At 38.2% G+C, this 21,034-nt stretch overlaps 1 protein-coding gene across 4 annotated transcripts in view; it reads right to left on the reverse strand.

Moving 5' to 3' along the window:
* LOC111155040 (OPA1, mitochondrial dynamin like GTPase) overlaps positions 1-21,034 on the reverse strand; it is an 87,769-nt gene that overhangs the window by 36,863 nt on the left and 29,872 nt on the right. For all 4 annotated transcript variants that reach the window (XM_022515063.1, XM_022515061.1, XM_022515062.1 and 1 more), the window contains 11 exons: positions 16,618-16,698; positions 16,417-16,491; positions 16,041-16,112; positions 15,858-15,957; positions 15,394-15,524; positions 12,486-12,558; positions 12,325-12,397; positions 10,333-10,448; positions 9,421-9,485; positions 8,572-8,648; positions 1,961-2,126 (listed from right to left, as the gene is read on the reverse strand). In XM_022515063.1, the coding sequence (XP_022370771.1) occupies positions 1,961-2,126; positions 8,572-8,648; positions 9,421-9,485; positions 10,333-10,448; positions 12,325-12,397; positions 12,486-12,558; positions 15,394-15,524; positions 15,858-15,957; positions 16,041-16,112; positions 16,417-16,491; positions 16,618-16,698 (1,029 nt within the window). The remainder of the gene's footprint in view (positions 1-1,960; positions 2,127-8,571; positions 8,649-9,420; positions 9,486-10,332; positions 10,449-12,324; positions 12,398-12,485; positions 12,559-15,393; positions 15,525-15,857; positions 15,958-16,040; positions 16,113-16,416; positions 16,492-16,617; positions 16,699-21,034) is intronic.

Consider the following 21,034-nt stretch of genomic DNA (forward strand, 5'->3'; position numbering starts at 1 on the left):
AAAAATTAGTAGCCAACACTAAAAATAGACTTCATATAAAACCTGTGTTTCCAGCCTCTCTCTTGAACTGACAGCACTGTACCCGAGTTCCCATACAACACTAGCTGCAGCTGAACTGGGGCTACCCCCTTGAGATAGGTTTGCACTCCAATCACCCACCACACTAGTTCACTAAATTATTTCATTCTGTATAACATGTGAGTTTGCCTGCTTCTTCCATACTGTAGAAAGTTTAAAATGTCATAGTAATTTATCTTCTTCACATTATTGTGAAGAGCCAGTCTTTTTCACATCTTTGCCTTTATGCAAATATATGAACCAATGCATCAATACCTTCAATCATATTGAATATTACTTATACCAAATAAGTAATATTCAACTTATATTAATAGCTGACTCATAATTACCTGGCCAGTGAAAGGAAGAGCATAGCGTCAAAAGTAACTAAGAACTAAATCTACCTAGGATTAAGTGGGCTAGTTGATGTTGTATTTTTTATTTAGCCCTCTTCATTTTAAACATTAAGAAATCAGGGCATAAACAACGTGACTGTCCAAAAACATCCAGTGAGGTGTGAGAATCTGTATTTCCTGACCGTTCAGAAGATCTATATCCTTCTGCCAACTCAGCCATGAAGGGAGAAAGCAGCAGGAAACAGAATGACCATTTCCCTGCTGAGCCTTAGGATGTGACAATATCCTACCATGGGACAGGGCCCAGATAGACGCCAAGGCCAGCTGTGAGAAGAGCTAGTGGAGTGGTGGCAGCAGCCCCCTCGTTATTTGAAGTACATGTGTCGAGAACTGACAGGGGTCAGCTCTATGCAGCTTTGGAAAAACAGCTATCAGTTCTTAGAAAGCTTAAAGAAGCTGAGAAAAGAGGTGAAGAAGCCAGGAGCAGAGCAGGATAGGAAACGGGGAAACACACCCAAATAATTAAAAAGTTGACATTTTCTTTTTAAGAAAATGAAAAATAAAATTATCTTTAACACTGATTCTAATTTTGTGAGCAACCTCACACAGAGGCACAGGACACGCTGAGTCTTTGCTAGAATAGTCATTCTTCAGAGTAGCACGTATGGCAGATGAACTTAGATAACAGCAGCTGGCACTTACTGTGAGCCAAGTATGTCTAAATATTTTACATGTTACATACATTTACGTATCATTTACTTTTTTTTTTTTTTTAAGATTTTATTTATTTATTTGACAGGCAGAGATCACAAGTAGGCAGAGTGGCAGGCACAGAGAGGGGGAGAAGCAGGTTCCCCGCTGAGCAGAGAGCCCGATGCAAGGCTTGATCCCAGCACCCTGGGATCATGACCTGAGCCAAAGGCAGAGGCTTAACCCACTGAGCCACCCAGGCGCCCCACATATCATTTAGCTCTTATAACAATCTGTGAGGTAGGCAACATTACCATCCCTAACGTACAGACAAAAAAAAGCTTAAGCAACGGGTCCAAGGCTCACACAGCTAGCTACTAAGTGGGAGACCATGTGTAACAGAAAAGCATTCTTCAAGGTACTTTCTTTTAATTCCTAGTCTAACCTTCTGGCAGGACCCAAACTAAGGAAATGATTAAGTACAACTGAGCTCTGCAGAAAATCAATAAATGAAATGTTTTATCCATTAAACATTTTCCTTATGAAATCCTTATCCACAGAAAAAGCTAAAAACATTTCACATTTGAGCAAATTTTGCTGGTTTTGTTATATGCTATCTTTGGAATAGAACAAATACCCTCAGGCCACCACCATACCAATTAGTAAATTTTTATAATGGTAGTCATCAGTAGTAGCATTAAGGTTAAACCCACCACAGAGAAGAGGAGTACAGAATAAATGGAGCATAATCACCCAAAGGAGAGACAATGGCTGTGATGGGAATAAAACCTAAAATTCACAGCTCCTACTCCCTTCAGATAATGCTTCTTACCCATTTAATTAAATTATATCCTAACCTCTACTGCTTTATTAGGAAGCTGTTTATCAGTCCACTGTTTAAGCTTGATATCCACTGTTGTATTAAAAGTCCCTGAATTCATGGTCTGTGCAGCTGGAAGATAGATGTTTTCAATCACATGAGTTGATACTCTTTCCCATAAAGACTGCTGAAGGATTTCTTCCCTGAAATTAAAAAAAAAAAGAAAGTTTCAAAAACACCAAAATTTAAACATAACCTTGCTTTCAAAACCAACTTTATTGAAGTATCACTCACTTATAATAGATTGCACATATTTAAAATGTTGACAATATGAACACACCTGTGTGAATCACCATAATCAACATAATGAACTTCTCCATCATCTCCAAAAGTTTTAGCCATTGTACCCACTTTATTACTAGAGATTAGCTTGTATTTTCCAGAACTGTATATTAATGCAACCATACAGCATCCTCCTATTTTGTCTGTCTTCTTTTACTCAGCGTATTTTGAGATTCATCCATTGTTGTGTATATCAATGTTTCACTTCTTTTTACTGCTGAGTAGTATTCCACTATATGAATCTGTTTATCTATTTACCTGTTAATGGACATCTGGGTTGCTTCCCATTACTGGCTATTCCAAATAAAGCTGCTACAAGCATTCACTGTATGGGCGCATACTGCTGCTCCTCTTGGGTAAAAAATCTAGGATTGGAATAGCTGTATCATATGGCAATTATACAAATAACTTTTTATGGTACTGCCAAACCTGTTTTTCAAAATGGTTGAACTATTTTACATTCCCACCAGACAGTATGAGAGTTCTAGATGCTCTACATGTTGCCAACATTTGATATGGTTAGTCATTCTGCCAGGTTTACAGTGGTATCTCACTGTGGTTTTGTTCTGCACTTCCCTAATGATTAATACCTCTGAGCATCTTTTCAAGGGCTTATTTGTCTAATATTAATACATACTTTATATGTATTGATGGTGAAGGGGAGTCCAAGTCTTAGAACTTCTTGGTGTAATTTTAACAATTTATCAGACCACAGCACAAAGCACAGAGATGTTATCAGATACTGCTATGTAAAACTGTCCAACACATCACGATAAATAAAGGTAACAATGTAAAAGATGGATAATCAAGTTGAGAATCCTTCCTGCCTTAAAGACATCTTAGAAGAACAAAGATCTCTAAACAAGAAAAATCAAGGAAAAAACCTGAACTCTTAAGAAAATATTTATTTGGCTTCTCCCAAACTAATTCCTACTATAAGATAATACTACAACATAAAAAACACTCTGCTTACCCAAAGTGGTCAGTCTTAAGAGTAACCTCAACCCGCTACTACGCAGCCACAAAGCTCAGGGTAGCAGAAACAGCTGACCAAAGGCCAAGCTGCAATTTTCTTGGTTGAAAAGTGTCAACACTCCCTTCTATCCAAACTCCTCATATTCACTCAACATCTTGTGTAAAAACAAGTTTACCGAGTCAATAGGCTTAGCTGCTGGTTTCCCCTTGCTAACTTTCAGGTCTGTTTTCAGTGACAACCAGAACACCAAAGAGTGTCAGGAGGTAAGGATATACCACAGGGGACCAGAAGGACAAAGTTAATTTAGTCACAGTGTTAATGACAGATAATGACAGGGAGATTTTTAGGAGCAAACTGGAAAAAAAAGCTTCTCAGGGTCTCCTATTCATTAATTTCAACTTAATTCATATTCATATAACTTTAAACACAAATTCAAGATTTCTGAAAGATGAACAAAAGGCCAGGATCCAGCCTCTGGCCAGCAAGCTTTTTGCTGCTCCTGTCTCAGAAGAGACTTGGTCTGTCATCTCTTCCCTGGAGTCTGGGCCAAGAAGTGACATCTAAGACACCCTTTCAAGGAGATAACAAAATTCCAGACCATCAAATCCTGACAAGTCTACGGTAACTTTCTTACAGGAGGCCTCTTTCCAATCCACCACAGGTAGCTGCTGTCACCTATCCTCACCCCCCAATCCTCACCTCCCCTTTCACCACCAAGCTGTTGTCCTCTGTCCACACTCCGCCTGCTCCCCTGCCTTCATCATAATCATGTTTACTGTGCCCTCTATACTCTGTTCCATAACAAACAAACCACTTTACATTCTCACTCTTTGCCTGTTCCTTATATCCTCAAACCTTTCCTGGCTCTCCCTTCCAGGCAGTGGTTGCCCATACATTCTGCTGTCTGGAAGCTGCTCACAGTTAGGAAGTGGAAGCCATGTTCTCTTCACCCGACAATCTTTCTTCTGGACCATTAGTCCTCAACTCTGACGCAAAAATCCCTGTGCTGAGGCCAGCTCATGTGCTTACACTGTCTGCCACCCTGACATGCGCCCTTACTTACATTTCCCAACATGTTATATGACTGTAGACTTCTCTATTCTACATTTTGCCATCATCTAGGGAAAATTCCACAAATACACAAAATATAACTTTAACATTATAGTTCTACATATTCCCCTCATTATCTCCAGGAACTTTACCTCCGTTTTACTCCATTTTAATGAAAACACTTTTCAAAATGGAAGTTTCTTGTTTTAAAGCAGAGGACTCACTCTATAATTTCAACTAATAGAGAAAATGTAAGAAGTCCTCCATAATTCCTCTTTCAGTAGTATAATTCACAGCTTAATTTATCAATAAAAACATTTAATGCTTGCATAAATATTTGCGTGTTTACATAGGTAGATCATATTACACAGACTAATATGTAAACACTTTTTAAAAGTTAAAAGCATATTATACAGTTTTCCATGTCAACAACTTATAGTTTTCTTTTTCTTTTTTTTTTTTTTAAAGATTTTATTTATTTATTTCACAGAGATCACAAGTAGGCAGAGAGACAGGCAGAGAGAGGGGAGGAAGCAGGCTCCCCGCCAAGCAAAGAGCCTGATGTGGGGCTTGATCCCAGGACCCTGAGATATGACCCAAGCCGAAGGCAGAGGCTTTAACCCACTGAGCCACCCAGGTGCCCCAACATCTTATATTTTTCAACGGCATCACAGTAATCCAGTCTATGAATAAATCAAATATGTTAATTCAAAGAGAAAACGTAAGTTTTCAATTTTTTTACACTTACAAGTAAAACAGTGAAGATTCTTACGTGTTCATCTTTGTCAAATATATCTTTATTCCTACAAATTCACAGCAATGTAATGACTGGATAAAAATGTACTCACTGTTTAACTAATTTTTCCATTATCTATACATCCATTCACTAAATCCTATCAATTCGACCTTCTAGGTAACTTCTCAGATATTTTAAAACTGTCTCCTCTTCTCCATCTGCACAACCACTATTCAAGTTCGAGCCACCATCCCCTCTCATCTACATAATTTCAACAGCCAACTGTCTCTCTGCTCACTGCCCTCTTCTTCATAACATTCCACTTTCCCTAGTACAAAGATCCTTCTAAAATGCAAATCTGCCCTAAAGTTATTCAGCGGCCTTCAGTGCTCCTGGGATAAATTCCAAGCTTCTGAACAAGGCTTATATGGCCCTTGATAATCTATATCTTATTTGTATCTACTGTTTTATCTCCTGCTACTCACCTCTCCTATGCTAAAGCCATAGGTAACAGTCTTCAGCTACTTTTGTCACCTTGCTTGTTCTCACCTCCTGGGTTCTGCAATTTTCTGTCACTGCCTTTACCTAACACCTTTTACCCATTAAATCTAGAGTTATGATATCAGAAATTTTTTTTAATTCCTCAACTCTGAGTTAGGGAACTCAGCTGTGCATTCCCATTTTCCTTTCACTCTTTTAACAAAATAAACTTAACACTTTTAACCAAAAGTTATATGCATACCATCATACAATTTTTCAAAAAGTGTATTTCTATTAATATAGCCAGCTACCCTTCTAAATGACTATGAAAAACATATAAAACTGTAATAATGGTCACATAATGTTAATGGTATACCAGTATCTCCTACTTAATGTTTGTAATCAATTCCTGATGATGAGGTATATTACGTGAAATTGCTGGGAGCCTATTTCTGCCTATAATGCATCATATGTCAAATATAAACCCCTAACAAATTTTTTAAAAACACAGTTACAGTACAGTAGAATGCCTATAAGTAAATTATAAACAATCAACGTTTGGGACATAAAATACTTGTAATTCTGCTTCCAGATCACAAAGTATAGATCAAGTAGTCTTGGTAATTAAATAATTAATATCTTAGTCAACCCTAAAATATCACATAAGGCATATGCAACAACAACAAATACTACTTAGGACAGTAACAACTATGTCGCAAAAATAAAATGCTTTGGGTAAAATGCAGTTGAATTCAGTGTGGTATGAACACTTCCAATTAGGACCTGCTATTTTGATCTATATTTGTGTTAAGCTACAGAGTCCAGGAAAAAAAAAAAAAAAAAACGCTGATGAAAAGATATAGAATCATCTGATCCAGCAGCTCACAGAATAAATCTCTAGCAGCCATATGTCCTATTTCTTTCCCTTGCCTTATCAGTAGGCAGCCTGGAAATACAGGCTTCTCATCCCTTCACAATTCCATTCAGCCACCTGTGTGTTAAATAAATGACATCTATATCCATTGCTCACTTTAGTGCAGGCATACAAAATTACCCATTTCATGATGATGACAGAAATTTACAGAGGCACCATATTTTTCTCCCATAAACAGCATTATTAGTTATAATAGTTTACAAATCACTTTTCATGTACATTATCCTCATACAACCTAGTACGACAAGTAGTATTCACTCTTTGTGTGCACATGTGTCGTGTGTGTGTACACACACACACAGTATCTTGCAATTTCAAAAGCTAATTGGCTTACAGAAAGCCATAGAACTGGCTTAAAATACAAACAATAACAAAGATGAGCTGGACTGTGTATATAAACCTGATTAATCAATCAACAAGTATATCAAGAATCCTTTTGGGGATATGGAGAAGAGACTGGAAACAGACCAACTTGGCTCCTTGAAGAGGAAGAAAGGACACTGATGTGGGGAAACTAACAATACTAAATAAACTAATAATACTGAATATTGAATTCAGATTTAAGGACTGGACACTACTCTCTAGGTTCAATTTGGATCTTCAGCTGAGCAAACAGAAGAACAGAAAATACTTAGTTCTAGTCCAAGAATGATAAATTCTTAAAAACACTATAGACTTCATTAGAAAGATAATTCATGCACAAGGAATTTGTTAATTAAAATACGATCACAAAAAAAAAAATCAAGGCTATTTATACATACCTTGCCTGAGGTACATAGAACTATTTTGGTTTCAGTGCCCTATTCCAACAAATTTAAGAGTGCCAAAATTCACTTAAACATAAATAGAAGGTGAAAATAAATAAATAAATAATGAGAAGGTGATAATTTGCCCCGAAAGAGATTTGCATGACTACTTCTCCAGATGATGCACTTACCTGTTTTTTTAAATCTCCAATAAAATTCAACTTAAAATATGATTTGTACAAAACATGAGGCATGTATTACAAAAAGCACCAACTGTTCTTACTCAGAAATGAGAACTTGAAAATACATATTCTTTTCCCTTTACAAATTAGTTTTCACCATAGTTTTGTTCTCTGTGATTAATCTAACAAGAGCAACCAGGTTTTTTAAATTTATTTTTTTATTTAAATTCAGTTAAATAACATATAGTGTATTATGAGTTTCAGAGACAGAGATCAGTGATCATTCTATCACCCTGTGCTCATTATATCACATGCCCTCCTTAATGTCCAGCACCCAGTTTCCCCATCTCTCCACCCACCGCCCCTCCAGTTTGATTCCTATGATTAGGAGTCTCTTATGGTTTGTCTCCCTCTCTGATTTTGCCTTGTTTTATTTCTTCCTCCCTTCCCCTAGAAGAACAACCAGTTTTGATAGACTAATCTTTTTTGTTTTTTAAGATTTTATTTATTTGACAGAGAGAGATCATAAGTAGGCAGAGAGGCAAGCAGAACGAGAGAGAGAGAGAGAGAGAGAGAGAGAGAGAGGGAGGGAGGGAGGAGGAAGCAGGCTCCCTGCCTAGCAGAGAGCCCGATGCGGGACTTGATCCCAGGACCCTGAGATCATGACCTGAGCCGAAGGCAGAGGCTTAACCCACCAAGCCACCTGGGCAGCCCTTGATAGACTCACCTATAACACACAACTTGATGCAACTTTTGCCTAAAGGACTTGACAGAAATCAAAATTTTTACATGGTAAAAAGAAGTCCAAGACAAATTAAGATTTAAAAAGACCATGCAGAAAGCAATTTTTCAGATACATTTTCTGAAAGATACTTAATAAATATATAATTTATTATATTTAAGACTGACCACTTTCAGTAAGCAGAATGTTTTTTGTGTTGTAGCATTATCTTACAGTAGAAATTAGTTTGGGAGAAGCCATATAAATATTTTCCTGAGAGTTCAGTTGAAATAGCCTTTTTTAAAAAAAATTAGTTAGACTACAATAGTAGTTAGATTTTGCAAAAAGAAATACTTTTATGCTATTTACTGTTTGGGGGGATGAGCCAAGGCTACAATAAATCACTGATTTATCAATCTAAATTTTAATATTTCGTTATAATCCATGTAGTAAAATCTTTGAGAAAAGGTCAAATACTCACCAATGTTTTGGTGTAACCTGGCTCAGACTGATAACTTCATCGAGGATTTCATTTTTTGCTTTTTCAAATAGTTCATTCTAGGTAATATAGATACAAGTAAGTAAGATTTTCGTAAGATTAATCTGCCCTGATGTGAATTTCAGAGATAACTAAAAAGAAGGCCTCTGACAGGCTAGTAGGGTTAGATTACGTCTGACGCATGCACGACCAGCAAGTAATGTTCTTCTCTTCTACTCTCTTTTTTAGGAATACCAGTAGCCAGATAAGAACAAAGACATGGACAAGGACGTCTATCTTATTCACTCAATTCTGAGTGTATTTTTTCATGTAACAAATGTTACATGAAAATATCAATACATATTAATTTAGTCTATTAGCATTAGTAAACTGATGCAGTGTTTTACAACAGATAGCATTTTAAAATCAAAGAAAACCAATATTTAAGTCCCACTAAATTAGACTATATTTCTCCATGGTAAATACTGAAAAGGTAAAAAAGTTGATGTATAATTTTTAAAAGTTTACATTACACATATATTAATTCTATTAAGACCTTTAAAGAAATGTTCCTCACTTTTTCAGAAAACATTTTTAAACACTTGCTTTAGCATCTTATGATCTAAAATTATTTTTTAATATTATGTGCTAAATAATTTAAAATTATTATAGAAGAGAGAACTGCACTCTTGCATTTATACAGAGACTGTATTCTTGCAGCTCTAAATTAGTAATGCTATGGTCAAAACCAAAGCAGTTTGGCTTACCAGACTTTGCTCATCAACATAAATTCTGTTGGAGCACAATATTAAACAAGCCATATGCAAAATACATGAGGCACACAAACATTACCCGGTCAAGTTCTCGCAGGCGAGGATAGTTATTCTTCCACTCAGTTTCAAGGTTAAAACGTGTTGCTAAGGAAGAAGGAAAGATGTTCCAGTTTCAGGATTCTCTTTCTATCCAGCTGCAGTGGTTAAAGGTGATCTGATTTATCTCTGTACTAACTGAATTTCTGGTGTGTATCTACGGCTCCTGAGTATTCTGGCTCTCAGCACCTCAGAATCTCACTATTGCAACAGTTTTCCAAACCAATCTTCTTGACTTGCTTCTCCATCTTCAATCCACACAGCACAGAGCTGAAACAGCTTAGTACAGCTGCTAAGGCATGGACTCTGGAGTCACATCACAACGATTCAAATCCTGGGTCTATTATTTATTGTGTGTGATACTGAGTGCATCACTTAGGTAAGTTACCCTGCTGTCCCAGTTTCCTCTTCTGTAAAATGGGAACAATAACAATACTCATAGGGTTGCTGAGGGGCTAAGCAGGTAGAATTCCCAAGTGGGAAAAGGGAAGGAAAGTATACTCCCATCAAATGAAACTATGGAAACAAAGCCACAGAGCAGGAAAGTGTGGGCTTCAGGAACTAGGACAACAGAGGTGAAGCAGAGGCTGCTCTGCCTCCAACAACATTCCCCTCTTCCCCCTAAAACAGGGGAATCTGTGTCCTCTCTAGTTTACTAAGCTTTCTCCCAAACACTACTGCAAACTTTTTACTCTGTTTAAACTCTGCAAAGTGCTCCTTGCGATGTTTCCTCTGAAGGAGAAAGTGTTCTTGAACAACTGAAAATTTCTATTCTTCCCATTTTCCACATGCTAGCTAATAGACAATGAGCTAAAAAGCAACTGTTTAGGGAATAAAGAATCTGCTGGATACCTAAGACTGCCAACTAAAGAAATGTCTAAAGTTGTTAACTTACCTTTGAAACTATCAGCCTGTTGCTCAACTGACTCTCGTACCATTTTCCAAAAGCAGTCTGAAACAGCTAGGCTTAAATTTCTTGTAGTCACTTGGTGTGCCTTCAGCATGCTTGTCCTATTAAAAAATAACAAGAGCTATGTACATAAAAATGGCAAAACGGACAACACTCTCACCAGGTTTGAAAATGTGCTTGTTATAATATAATGAGAATAGTGACTCTCACATTTTATACTGGTGCTGTTCAATAAAACCTTCTATGATGCAGAAAATGTCCTCTGTCTGAGTTACCCACATGGGAGCTACTAAGTGCATGGGGTATTTGAGCCCTTGGAATGTATGGCTGATGTGACTGAGAAACAGAAGTCTAAATTTCCTTGAAGTTAACTAATTCAGTTAGTTAAGGCTAGTGCCTATCATGTTGGACATGAGGCTAGTGCCTATCATGTTGGACAGCTAAGTTCCATATACTTGTCAGCTCCAGTACCCACAGGTAATACTCAAGACTGTTTTCAAGAGCTATCTTGACTTACTATACTAATAGAGACACAAATATACGTTGTCATTTTTAGAGACTCTCTACATAAGGCTTTAATATAATTCAGTTGTCCCTTAACTCTTCCTTTTTGTTTCTCTGTCTGGATTTACTTTCTGTTAATTTCTGTCAATATTTACGTAGGGAAATCCCTTTGACATCCTCATCCCCTATTCCAACTTTCCCCAATACTGAAAGAGAACCAAATATATGTACTCAAAATGCAACTGTTGAGGACACTTGGCTGGCTCAGCATGCAACTCTTTTTTTTTTTAAAGATTTTAAAAGATTTTATTTATTTAGGGATGCCTGGGTGGCTCAGTTGGTTAACTGCCTGACTCCTGGTTTCAGCTCAGGTCATGATCTTGGGGTCATTAGATTGAGCCTGATGTTGGGCTCTGTGCTCAGCACAAAGCCTGCTTGTCCCTTTCCCTCTGATCCTCCCCCTGCTTGCCCCACTCTCTCTCAAATAATACATAAAATCTTGAAACAATAAAACAATATTTTCTTTATTTATTTATTGAGAGAGCGTGTGCGCATGGGCGCACGCAGGGGGGAAGGGCAGGGAGAAGACAGAGAGAATCTCAAGCAGACTCCCCACTAAGTGCAAAGCCCAACACAGGGTTCAATCCCACAACCCTGATATCCTGACCTGAGCCAAAATCAAAAAAGAGTCAGATGCTGAACCGACTGAACCCCCCCAGGCAGTCTGGTAGGGCAGGCGAATCTTTTTTTTTTAAGATTTATTTATTTATTTATTTGACAGAGAGAGAGAGAGAGAGAGAGAGAGAGAGAGAGAGATTGACTGATCAATCACAAGTAGGCGGAGAGGCGAGAGGCAGGCAGAGAGAGAGAGACAGAGAGGAGGAAGCAGGCTCCCTAGCGAGCAGAGAGCCCAATGCAGGGCTCGATCCCAGGACCCTGGGATCATGACGTGAGCCCAAGGCAGAGGCTTTAACCCACTAAGCCACGCAGGCACCCCTAGGGCAGGCGAATCTTATTGTGAGTTTGATATCCACATCAGGGGCAGGGTACTTACTTACTTACTTATGAGAGGAAAAAAAAAAGAAGAGAAGAGAAAAGAAGAAAAAAAGAGAGAGAGAAAGACAGAAAGAAAATAAATATAAAACACAAGACGGGTTTCTTTAAAAGATAAAAATGTTAAGTATTGATTTTTAAATATCACTTAATAAGTAAAACTAAAGAGGTGTCTGTGTCATCTTTCAGTGCCCATAGTCCAAGGGGCAGTTTATCACACGAGCATGTGTTGTACCAGGTGATAAGCTGCTTCTCATTCTGAGTAGCTTGAGGACTTGCCTTTTAGATAGAGACCATTATTTGGGAAAAATTCTGGAAATTCAACGTTAAACTAACAGCTATAAAACAAACGTTTAAGTGAAAACAATTTAAGCTACTTTCTCAGTATAAAATTTTAAAATATTTAAACCATATACCTACTTCAGGAGTTTTGAATTTTGAAAAAATTCTTCTTCATATTCTCTTATAGCTTCAATGCTTTCAGAGCTGTTTCCTAGGGAAAGATGAAGGAGGTCTAAGAAAATTAATTTTATTTGAAAACAAGAAAAACTTAAATTATATAATAATCCCTCTTTGCATACCTTTTCCTGTTACAACAGCAAAATAACCCAGAGCTTTCATTGGGAAGAGTTTTCCTTCAATAATCTGCTGAATCTATTTTTAAAAGTGGGAAATAAATGTGAGATATATGTTTATGTAATTTTTTAAAGCACAACATACTATTCAAAAAGAAAATTTAATAATGCTGCACACATATATGTTCAGTGAAATATATAAATATGTACAAAACTGTTAAAATGGTTCTCAACCGCTATTTGAGGGAAAAAAATGAATATATTTAATTTCACTACACTAAAAGATACATTATTAAGACCTAAGATGCATTAGTAAAACCTGGAATGATGTGCAGTGGAGTCAGGCTTTAGTTCAATTTCAATTCCACCACTTACTAGCTACCAGGCCTGAAGAAGCTACTTACTTTTTAAAAAAAAATTTTTTTTTTTTTTAGATTTTATTTATTTATTTGACAGATAGAGATCACAAGTAGGCAGAGAGGTAGGCAGAGAGAGAGGAGGAAGCAGGCTCCGTGTTGAGCAGAGCCCAATATGGGGCTCAATCCCAGGACCTTGGGACCATGACCCAAGCCGAAGGCAAAGGCTTTAACCCACTGAGCCACCCAGGCACCCTGCTACTTTTTTCAAAATGACTGTTGAGAAGATTCTCTGCGGCACTACGATACGTACCACAGTGCCAGGCAGGCAGAGGCACTCGATAAATGGCAGCTGTGATGATTATTTCCCTATACTCTTCTTCAAATAGATAAATTCTAACCAAGGTGGACAGTCTTATATTACTTTTAAAAATATTGGGATCCACTGGCTCTCATCTCTTTTAAGGTCAAAAACCCTTTTCTAAATGTAGTAAAAACTATAAACTCTGTCCCCAGAAAAATGCATATTTACACAGAGATCTATCATTCACACAACTGTAGTTTCTGCTCCCAGAAGCCCATTCACATTAACACTACAGGAAGAATCACTCCTCCAAGACAAGTTACACCCCTGAGCTAAGGCTGCCTCTTTGGTATAAAAAAGGATTGATAGAAAACTTAACTGCATTTCAAAAGAAATACAAACTTACTATCCTAGGGAAGATGAGAAAGGAATGAAAGAAATGAAGGGACATGGGAAAGAGGCAAGAATTCCCTTCCACTTTGTTTCTACTTGTCTCCATACCAGGACCAGCACCATCACAGCAGGCCCTCCCCCTCAAAACACGGCAAAGCAAAGGTCATGGAGGCTGTGCAGAGAAGAGTTAACAGAGCAGGCATGAGACTGCGGTCCTTAGAAAGGCCTGTTCGTCCTTGGCTGGCATCCGAGGACCTCACTGGTAAACAATTCCCACATTGAAACAAAACCTTCCCTGCAAAAGAGTGGCTCATTGTGTGAGTAATGTGGTTTCTGCTGAACATCTGCTTTCCTTTGGGCGTCTGGAATTTTGGTACTTGAGGGGGCCTACATGAACAGCCCCCAGTAAAAACCTTAGGTGTTGAGTCTCTCATGAGAAACTTGTTGCTGGAGGGAATAAGCATTTCCTTCAGGACTCTCCCGGGAGAGGGCTCTCGGAAACCTGAGCCTGTTTTCCTCCAGATACCATCTCTTGTACTTTTGCTTTTTGGGATTCTTCTTTGTATCCAATCACTGTTAACAGATGCTGGTGTAAGAATGACTATGTGCTGAGTCTTGTGAGTCCTTCTATGGAATTGGTGAACTCTGGGGTGGTCTATCTTGGGAACACAGCACAAGAGGCACACACGCAGCAAGTTTCAGGTGGGAAGGAGAGAAATTCTCAGCAGTAGCACAAGGGATGGGTACTTATACCTGATGTTGTTCTATGGGGGATCAAGATACAATAATAACAGATGACAGCCACTATGTATATAAGACAGTGCCAAGCACTATTTTAACCACTTCACAACAAATATTTAACTCATTAAATCTTTGCAACTTATGAGATAGTACCATTAATATCTTCATTCCAACAGATTAGGAAGCCAAAAGCACTAAAAAAGTTTAAAATACCCAACATTATACAGCTAGCAAAGAGCAGAGCCAGCATTTGAAACCAAGCAATCTGGCTACAGACCCTATACTTTCAATCCCTGCCTTCCGTTTTTAGAACTAAGCAAAGAACTCGCTCTAAGTCATGACTTGCTCCCTAATAAGAGTTACAATGTCATGCTGAAATAAAACTCTCTCGTTGTTAGAGGAGAAAGAGGGACACTGAACCCCATGTATAAAGATGTATAAAGCTGCAGAATTTTAGAAATGAAAATGACCCTAGAGATCAGCTAGACTAATAGGATGGATTATGCACTAACTAGATGCAGAGAAGTAACAAGATTTGCCCAAGGACACACAGCTTGGTGGTGGAGCATGGATAACAACTGTGAGGCCTGAGACCAACCCACTGCCTTCCGTATTATAAAAGTCTGCTTCATAGTCTTTGATTAGATAGGAAAGGTAATGTTTGTTTGCAAAAAAAAAAAACCAACAAAAAAAGTACACAATGTCCAGAAGGAACCTATAGTCTCACTAGGCCTACACTAATTTATAAACATTAACTTAAAAAAAAATTTTTTTTAGAAAATAAACACCACAATCATTATTAATTTGTGGTTAATTAATAAGTGGTTAATGATCGTCGGCATATAAGATTATTTAAATTAGAGTAAGCAGCATTAATAGTTTTCTAAGAATTTCTGAAGCAAACAAACTGAAATTATGGAATTTTATTTAAACCTCAAAATTGCACTTAAGTAATTTACTTTAACTTTCTAATACTTTGTTTTTAATGAGAAGAAAAATCCCACTAAAGTATTCCATAAGTTTTTGTTTGCTGTATGTTTTTGTTTTTATCACCAGTCCCTATCACAGCTGAAGCTTATACAAAGAATCTGTTCTCTCACAATGAAGAACTTGCCCTCACCCTGCTTGGACTAGCCACGTTTTTTTCTGCCAGGTCTACTTTGGTCAAAACAAATATCGTCCTCCTTCCATGGGGATCCATTTGACTGACCAGGTCTGTAACAATGCTGCGTTCAGCATCCACAGATCCATCTGAAAAAAATTTGAAAAATGACACTGTAACAACTGCAAAGTAGACTTTAAAATTTCTATATGCTATACCCTTGTATCTACATTACAGTAAGAAAACTTAATACATTTATTTTAGTTATGAAAAGAACTTCTAGCTAATAAAAATCTGTGATGCCTACAATGAAATTTATCAAAATATTGCCAATATCAATCCTATTTACTAATAAATGAATGATTTAGGGAGGGCAAGACATTTATCTTCTATGTTTATGTAATGTGCATATTTAGAGCAAAGCTTAGCCTGCTAAACAGGGAAGCATATCAGTGCAATTAAAACCTTTTGATAGGATTTACCTTGAATACACAGTATGATGGCATTAGGATTCTGCATATAAGCTTTGCTGATACTGAAAATAGTTTCCTTTGTGTCAGGAGCCATGCCTGATGTCACAGTCTTGAAGAAAAAGGTTTTAAATATCGTTATACATATTTTCCACAATAGGAACAAGACAAAATACATGTTCTATATATACTTACATTGATCACACCTGGTAAGTCAACAAGCACCATCCTCTGCAATCCCGGGCCTTTTACATTTAAAGATATGGTCTACTCAGGAAAAACAAAACAAAACAAAACTCACCATGGGCGGCGATCTGTCAGGAATATATTCATGATATATATGTTCTGAAAATTCTGTACCTCATCCATTTAGAAAGAAGTTATTCTTTTTCTGATCCTTTTATTTAATTATTCTAGAAAATTACTCACAAAATGACACATTATTTGGAATATTAAAAAAATCTGTGTGTTTTAGAATAGCTGCAATCTAATGAATGCCAATCATGATTTATCTCAAATCATAAACTCTGAGTTGCCATAGAACATTGTCAAAATGAATTACAACACTTACCTCAGGACTAACAGTACAGCCTTCTTTCACATTTTTCCTCATTCGGAGTTCTATTTCATGTCTTAATGCTGCGAGCTATTAACAGAAAACAACAAAATCCTATGAAAATCTTCAACTAACAAATATTCCAGTTTAGTTGTCTTTCATAAGCTTATAGGAGTTAGAAGCTACACACATGAACCTCATACAAATTCTACTTACATCCTCCTCTTTGGTAAGATCGAACTCCCGAGAACTATCTTTAAACAAGGCCACATGGTGAGGACCTTCACTCAGAGTAACCTGAAATTAATGGAGAATCAAGATGTAGTAATACATTTACAATTCATATTGATCCCATAGGACTTACAGGGTCTAGAGCAGCCCACCGCACTGCATAAATCCAGGCATCCCCTCACAGTACACATAAAGGAACATCCCTGGGGGCTGTCAACATGGCAGTGCAGAGACTACAGAATTTTTTATCTGTATTGTCCATATATCTGTTGCATGTGCTGTAATTTCCCAACAAGATTGCTGGCTACTCTTGATCTTTCATGACCTAAAACAAAATGCTGCTGCCCCTATCCTTTTCCAGTCAATGCTATAAGACTACTAAGAACAGAACCATCAAACTACAACTTGAAAAACAAAAAGAAATCTTGAATTTAACTTCAAAGGTTAACTTAGGTAAAGGACAATTCATTCATTCAACTTCTATCTATTGAGGACTAACTGTGTCAAGTGTTGCTGGAGGGTAAACAAAGAACCTACTGTCTCTGGTTTAGAGCTCACTACCTCCTGGGAGAAATAATACACAGAACTAAATGGACAGTGCAGCAAAACCTAGGCACACATAAGACTGACCACAGGGGAGCTAATGTAGCTTCTACCCAAGGAGTGAGAGACATCTGCATAAAGAATTCTCTAACAGCTTATATATCAACAGTCAGGGCTTTCATGAGAACTTCTAAAGTTCACATTCCTTTGCTTTTCAACTGCAGCTTTTCAGGCTTCTTTATAATGATCCAATTTTACTTTTAAAATACAATTCCTTCTACTGAGACTTGCTAAGAAAACCAACAAAACTTAGCTGTTTGAAAGCATCAGAGAGCAGCCATGGCATCCTGGACTGGGCCCAAGACCCCAGAGGATTTTAGGGGCATATTCCTAAGGCTGTTTTCCTTCGGGGTGCTTGTAGATTTGTGGCACAGGGTAACATAAGAGAAAAGGTTAAAACTTGAAGCAGTCTTACTGGGTTGAGGAGACAAGATCAGAGATCAGAGGGTATCAAGCAGCCCTGGCTTAAGGTGCTAAAGCTCCAGAAAAAAACTGACAGCAGAAATCAATCTCCAAAAACCAAGCCCTACCTTTTGTCCACAATTTCCCCGTAACATGTTTGCACATGAGTTAGCAAAACAGAAAGAATCTGCTAAAGAGGCTAAATCAAGATTCTGGCAATCTGTCTAGGGGAGACAAAAACATGGAGTTCAGAGTCTATCAAAGAGGAGAAGTCCTGGTAAATTCTAGAGAAGTAATGGTGAACTGGAAAGAAACCAGCCTTGTCTGTTTCAAGGAAATCTGTCCATGATTTACTCACCTGCCAGAAGAAAATGAATTCCTTCCTAAAATATAACATCATTCATAATGCTATTCATATAACAGCCACTATAACTGGAGTGCTGGTAGCAATGTAGAAGGTAGATTTACAACTTTTTTAGAGATGATTATAGAATAAGCTATGAGGTACAGTCAGACTTTCCAGAAGTCTGAAATATCCCAAGCGCCTATCAATAAACCAGAAATAAAACCAGAAATATCCCAAGCGCCTATCAATAGTAAGATGGATCTATAAAGTTTGGCATGTTCACACAAAACCATGGAGCAATGGACAAGAAACTGGTTTTACATAACATAGTTGAATTCATGCCCAGATCCAAAACAGTGCACTCTGTTATAAATCACACTAGATTGTTTGTTGCAGTTATGAACAGACTTCATTTCTGGAAGATTTTAGCACTAGCCTTATTATCTATTCTGGCCTTTGTTCTTGGTGATGTCAATTTTCTAATTCTCCCATTACTCTACACCCACCAGCTAAAGTAAAAGAAAAAAAAACAAAACAAAACAACCTTACGACAGCTTTCCCCCGAATTTATGTCCACAGATTTTTCTTGAGAGAAAGAGCAGACGTGCAAGTGGAGGGGTGGAAAGAGAGGCAGAGGGAGAAAGAGAATCTTAAGTAGGCCCCAACTCAGCAACAGAGTCCAACGTGGGGCTCGATCTCATGACCTTGAGATTATGACCTGAGACAAAACTGAAGAGCTGGACATTCAACCGACTGAGCCACCCAGGTGCCCCTATCTCCACAGATTTTAATGGAGACCTTAGTATGGCTCAGGAATCCTATTATATCTTGCCTTATCTCATCAACTCACTTCTGGAGTCACCACTTGCCTAGAAAGACTAGTTCACTCGATCTTTAATACCTACTCCCCTCTCATTACTTCACAGCTGATAATCTAGCCTCTCATTTCACTGAGCAAGTGGAAGCAAGCAGAAGGATACTTGTACATATTCTACTTAATTGCCTTCACTGGTAAAATGGCCAATTATTAGTCTTCATCTTTTCTGATCTGTCAGCAGTGTTTGACCTCACTGATCACCGCCTCCTCCTAGTTATTTTCTTGACCTGGCTTCCAGTACACTGCACTGCTTGGGTTCCCCCTATTACACTGCTGGCTCCTTGAGAAGCTCCTTTGTTGTCTGCTCCACCCTCAACCTCTTAATCTTGGGTATGCCCAGGACACAATCCTTCGTCCTATGTCTTCTCTTTCCTCACTCCCTTGGTGATCTTACCTAGTAAGACCATGGCTTTACACACCACCTTTAGATATTTGATTATGACGTCTAAATTTATGTCTCTAGGCCAGGTCTCCAACTGCTACTTATTTGTTAATATCCCTTGCAAGTCCAAAACTCCCAATCTTCTCTCCAGAGCTAACTCCCACTACTCCAGACTCCCCCATATCAATTACATGTTCTAATTTATTCAGGCCAAAAGCACTGGCATCATCTTGATAACTGACTCACACTTCTTCATATCAAGTATGCTAAGAAATCCTACTGATTTTGCTTTAAGAATCAGTCTATAATCCAACCATCTCTTATCATCTTTGTGGCTAGTTCCCTGGTGAAAGAATCACCTGAACATTCCAATAGCTTCCCATTTGGTCTCCCTAGATCTACCCATCTTACTTACGTCTATTTTCAGCACAGCAGCTACAGTGAGCCTTTTTAAAAAGTAGTATTATAGGGCGCCTGGGTAGCTCAGTCGATTGAGCATTTAGCTTTTGATTTTGGCTCAGGTCGTCATCTTGGGGTCCTGGGATCGAGCCCTGTGTCGGACTCTGCACTCAGCACAGAGTCTGCTTGGGATATTCTCCCTCTCCCTCTGCACCCCTCTCCACTTGTATGCACAGGAGAACTCTTTCTCTATAAAAAAAAATGTAGTATTACTCTGTTCAAAACCCTGCACTGGCTCCTATTTTATTCAAAATAAAAATCCAAGTCTGTGCAATGACCAACAAAGCCCTAATGATCTGTTTCCTCCTGCCTCCCATTAGTCCTCTGATCTCATCATCCACTACTCTTCACTCTGCTCTAGCCACACTGGCCTTGAACACAACAGCCACCTAACTACCTCAGGGGCTTTGCACTAACTTTTTCTCTGCATGGAACACTCTTGAACTAGATATCCACATGACTTCTTCCCTCACTTTGTGCAAGTCTTGGTTCAAATGTCACCGTCTCAATGCAGTCTACCTGGCACCCTACCCTTACCTGGCTTCACCTTCTTTTTTTTGTGGCACAACAATTACCACCTTCTAACAAACTATGTAATTCAGTCATTTATTTTGCTTCTTACTTATTGCCTGCTTCTTCTACTGGAACCCATCCTCCATTATGGAAAGGATCTTTGTCTTATTTAACTAACACACTGCCTTAGAACAGTGCCAGAGCATATTAGGCACTCAATAAATATTTGTTGAATGAAAGACTGTAGCCATAGACTTTTTTCCTGTGGCAATGAATGATGGATGGATGAACTGTGAGAACTTCTATATATTGCATGCTGAGTCCCAGCCTTTGTCCTCAAAGACTCTGCTACTACGAGCAATTGTTCCCTGTCCCTTACATCATCATTTTTACCTCTCAAACTATATCGTTACAGTTTGTAAATATCTTTCCCTTGACCCAACATATTTCAACTACTACTGCCCCATTGCTCCACTCTTCTTAGAGTAAAACTGTAAAATTATCTACATTTACAGGCTCCACTTCCAATATTCTCATTTTCTGACTCAACCTCTCACTGACCTCACTCTGAATAAAATCCAGAGTCCTAACAACGGCTTAGTGCAGCTTGGTCCCACCACATCTCTGCCCTCCTCTTCCATCTCTCGTCCATCACCTGCTCCACTCCTGTCACACTGGTCTCCAGGCTGTGCCTGCACTGATTTCCACAATAGGACTAATTCCCGGGGCTATGTATCCATTCTTTTTAGTTATAATTCTTCATTTCAACATAACAAACTTCACTGCAGCAGCTACGTTCCCGAGGAGCTTCATCCAGATG

This window comes from Enhydra lutris, unplaced genomic scaffold, assembly GCF_002288905.1.
Source record: "Enhydra lutris kenyoni isolate GAN:26980312 unplaced genomic scaffold, ASM228890v2 scaffoldscaffold39, whole genome shotgun sequence".
NCBI classification, from domain to species: Eukaryota; Metazoa; Chordata; class Mammalia; order Carnivora; family Mustelidae; genus Enhydra; species Enhydra lutris.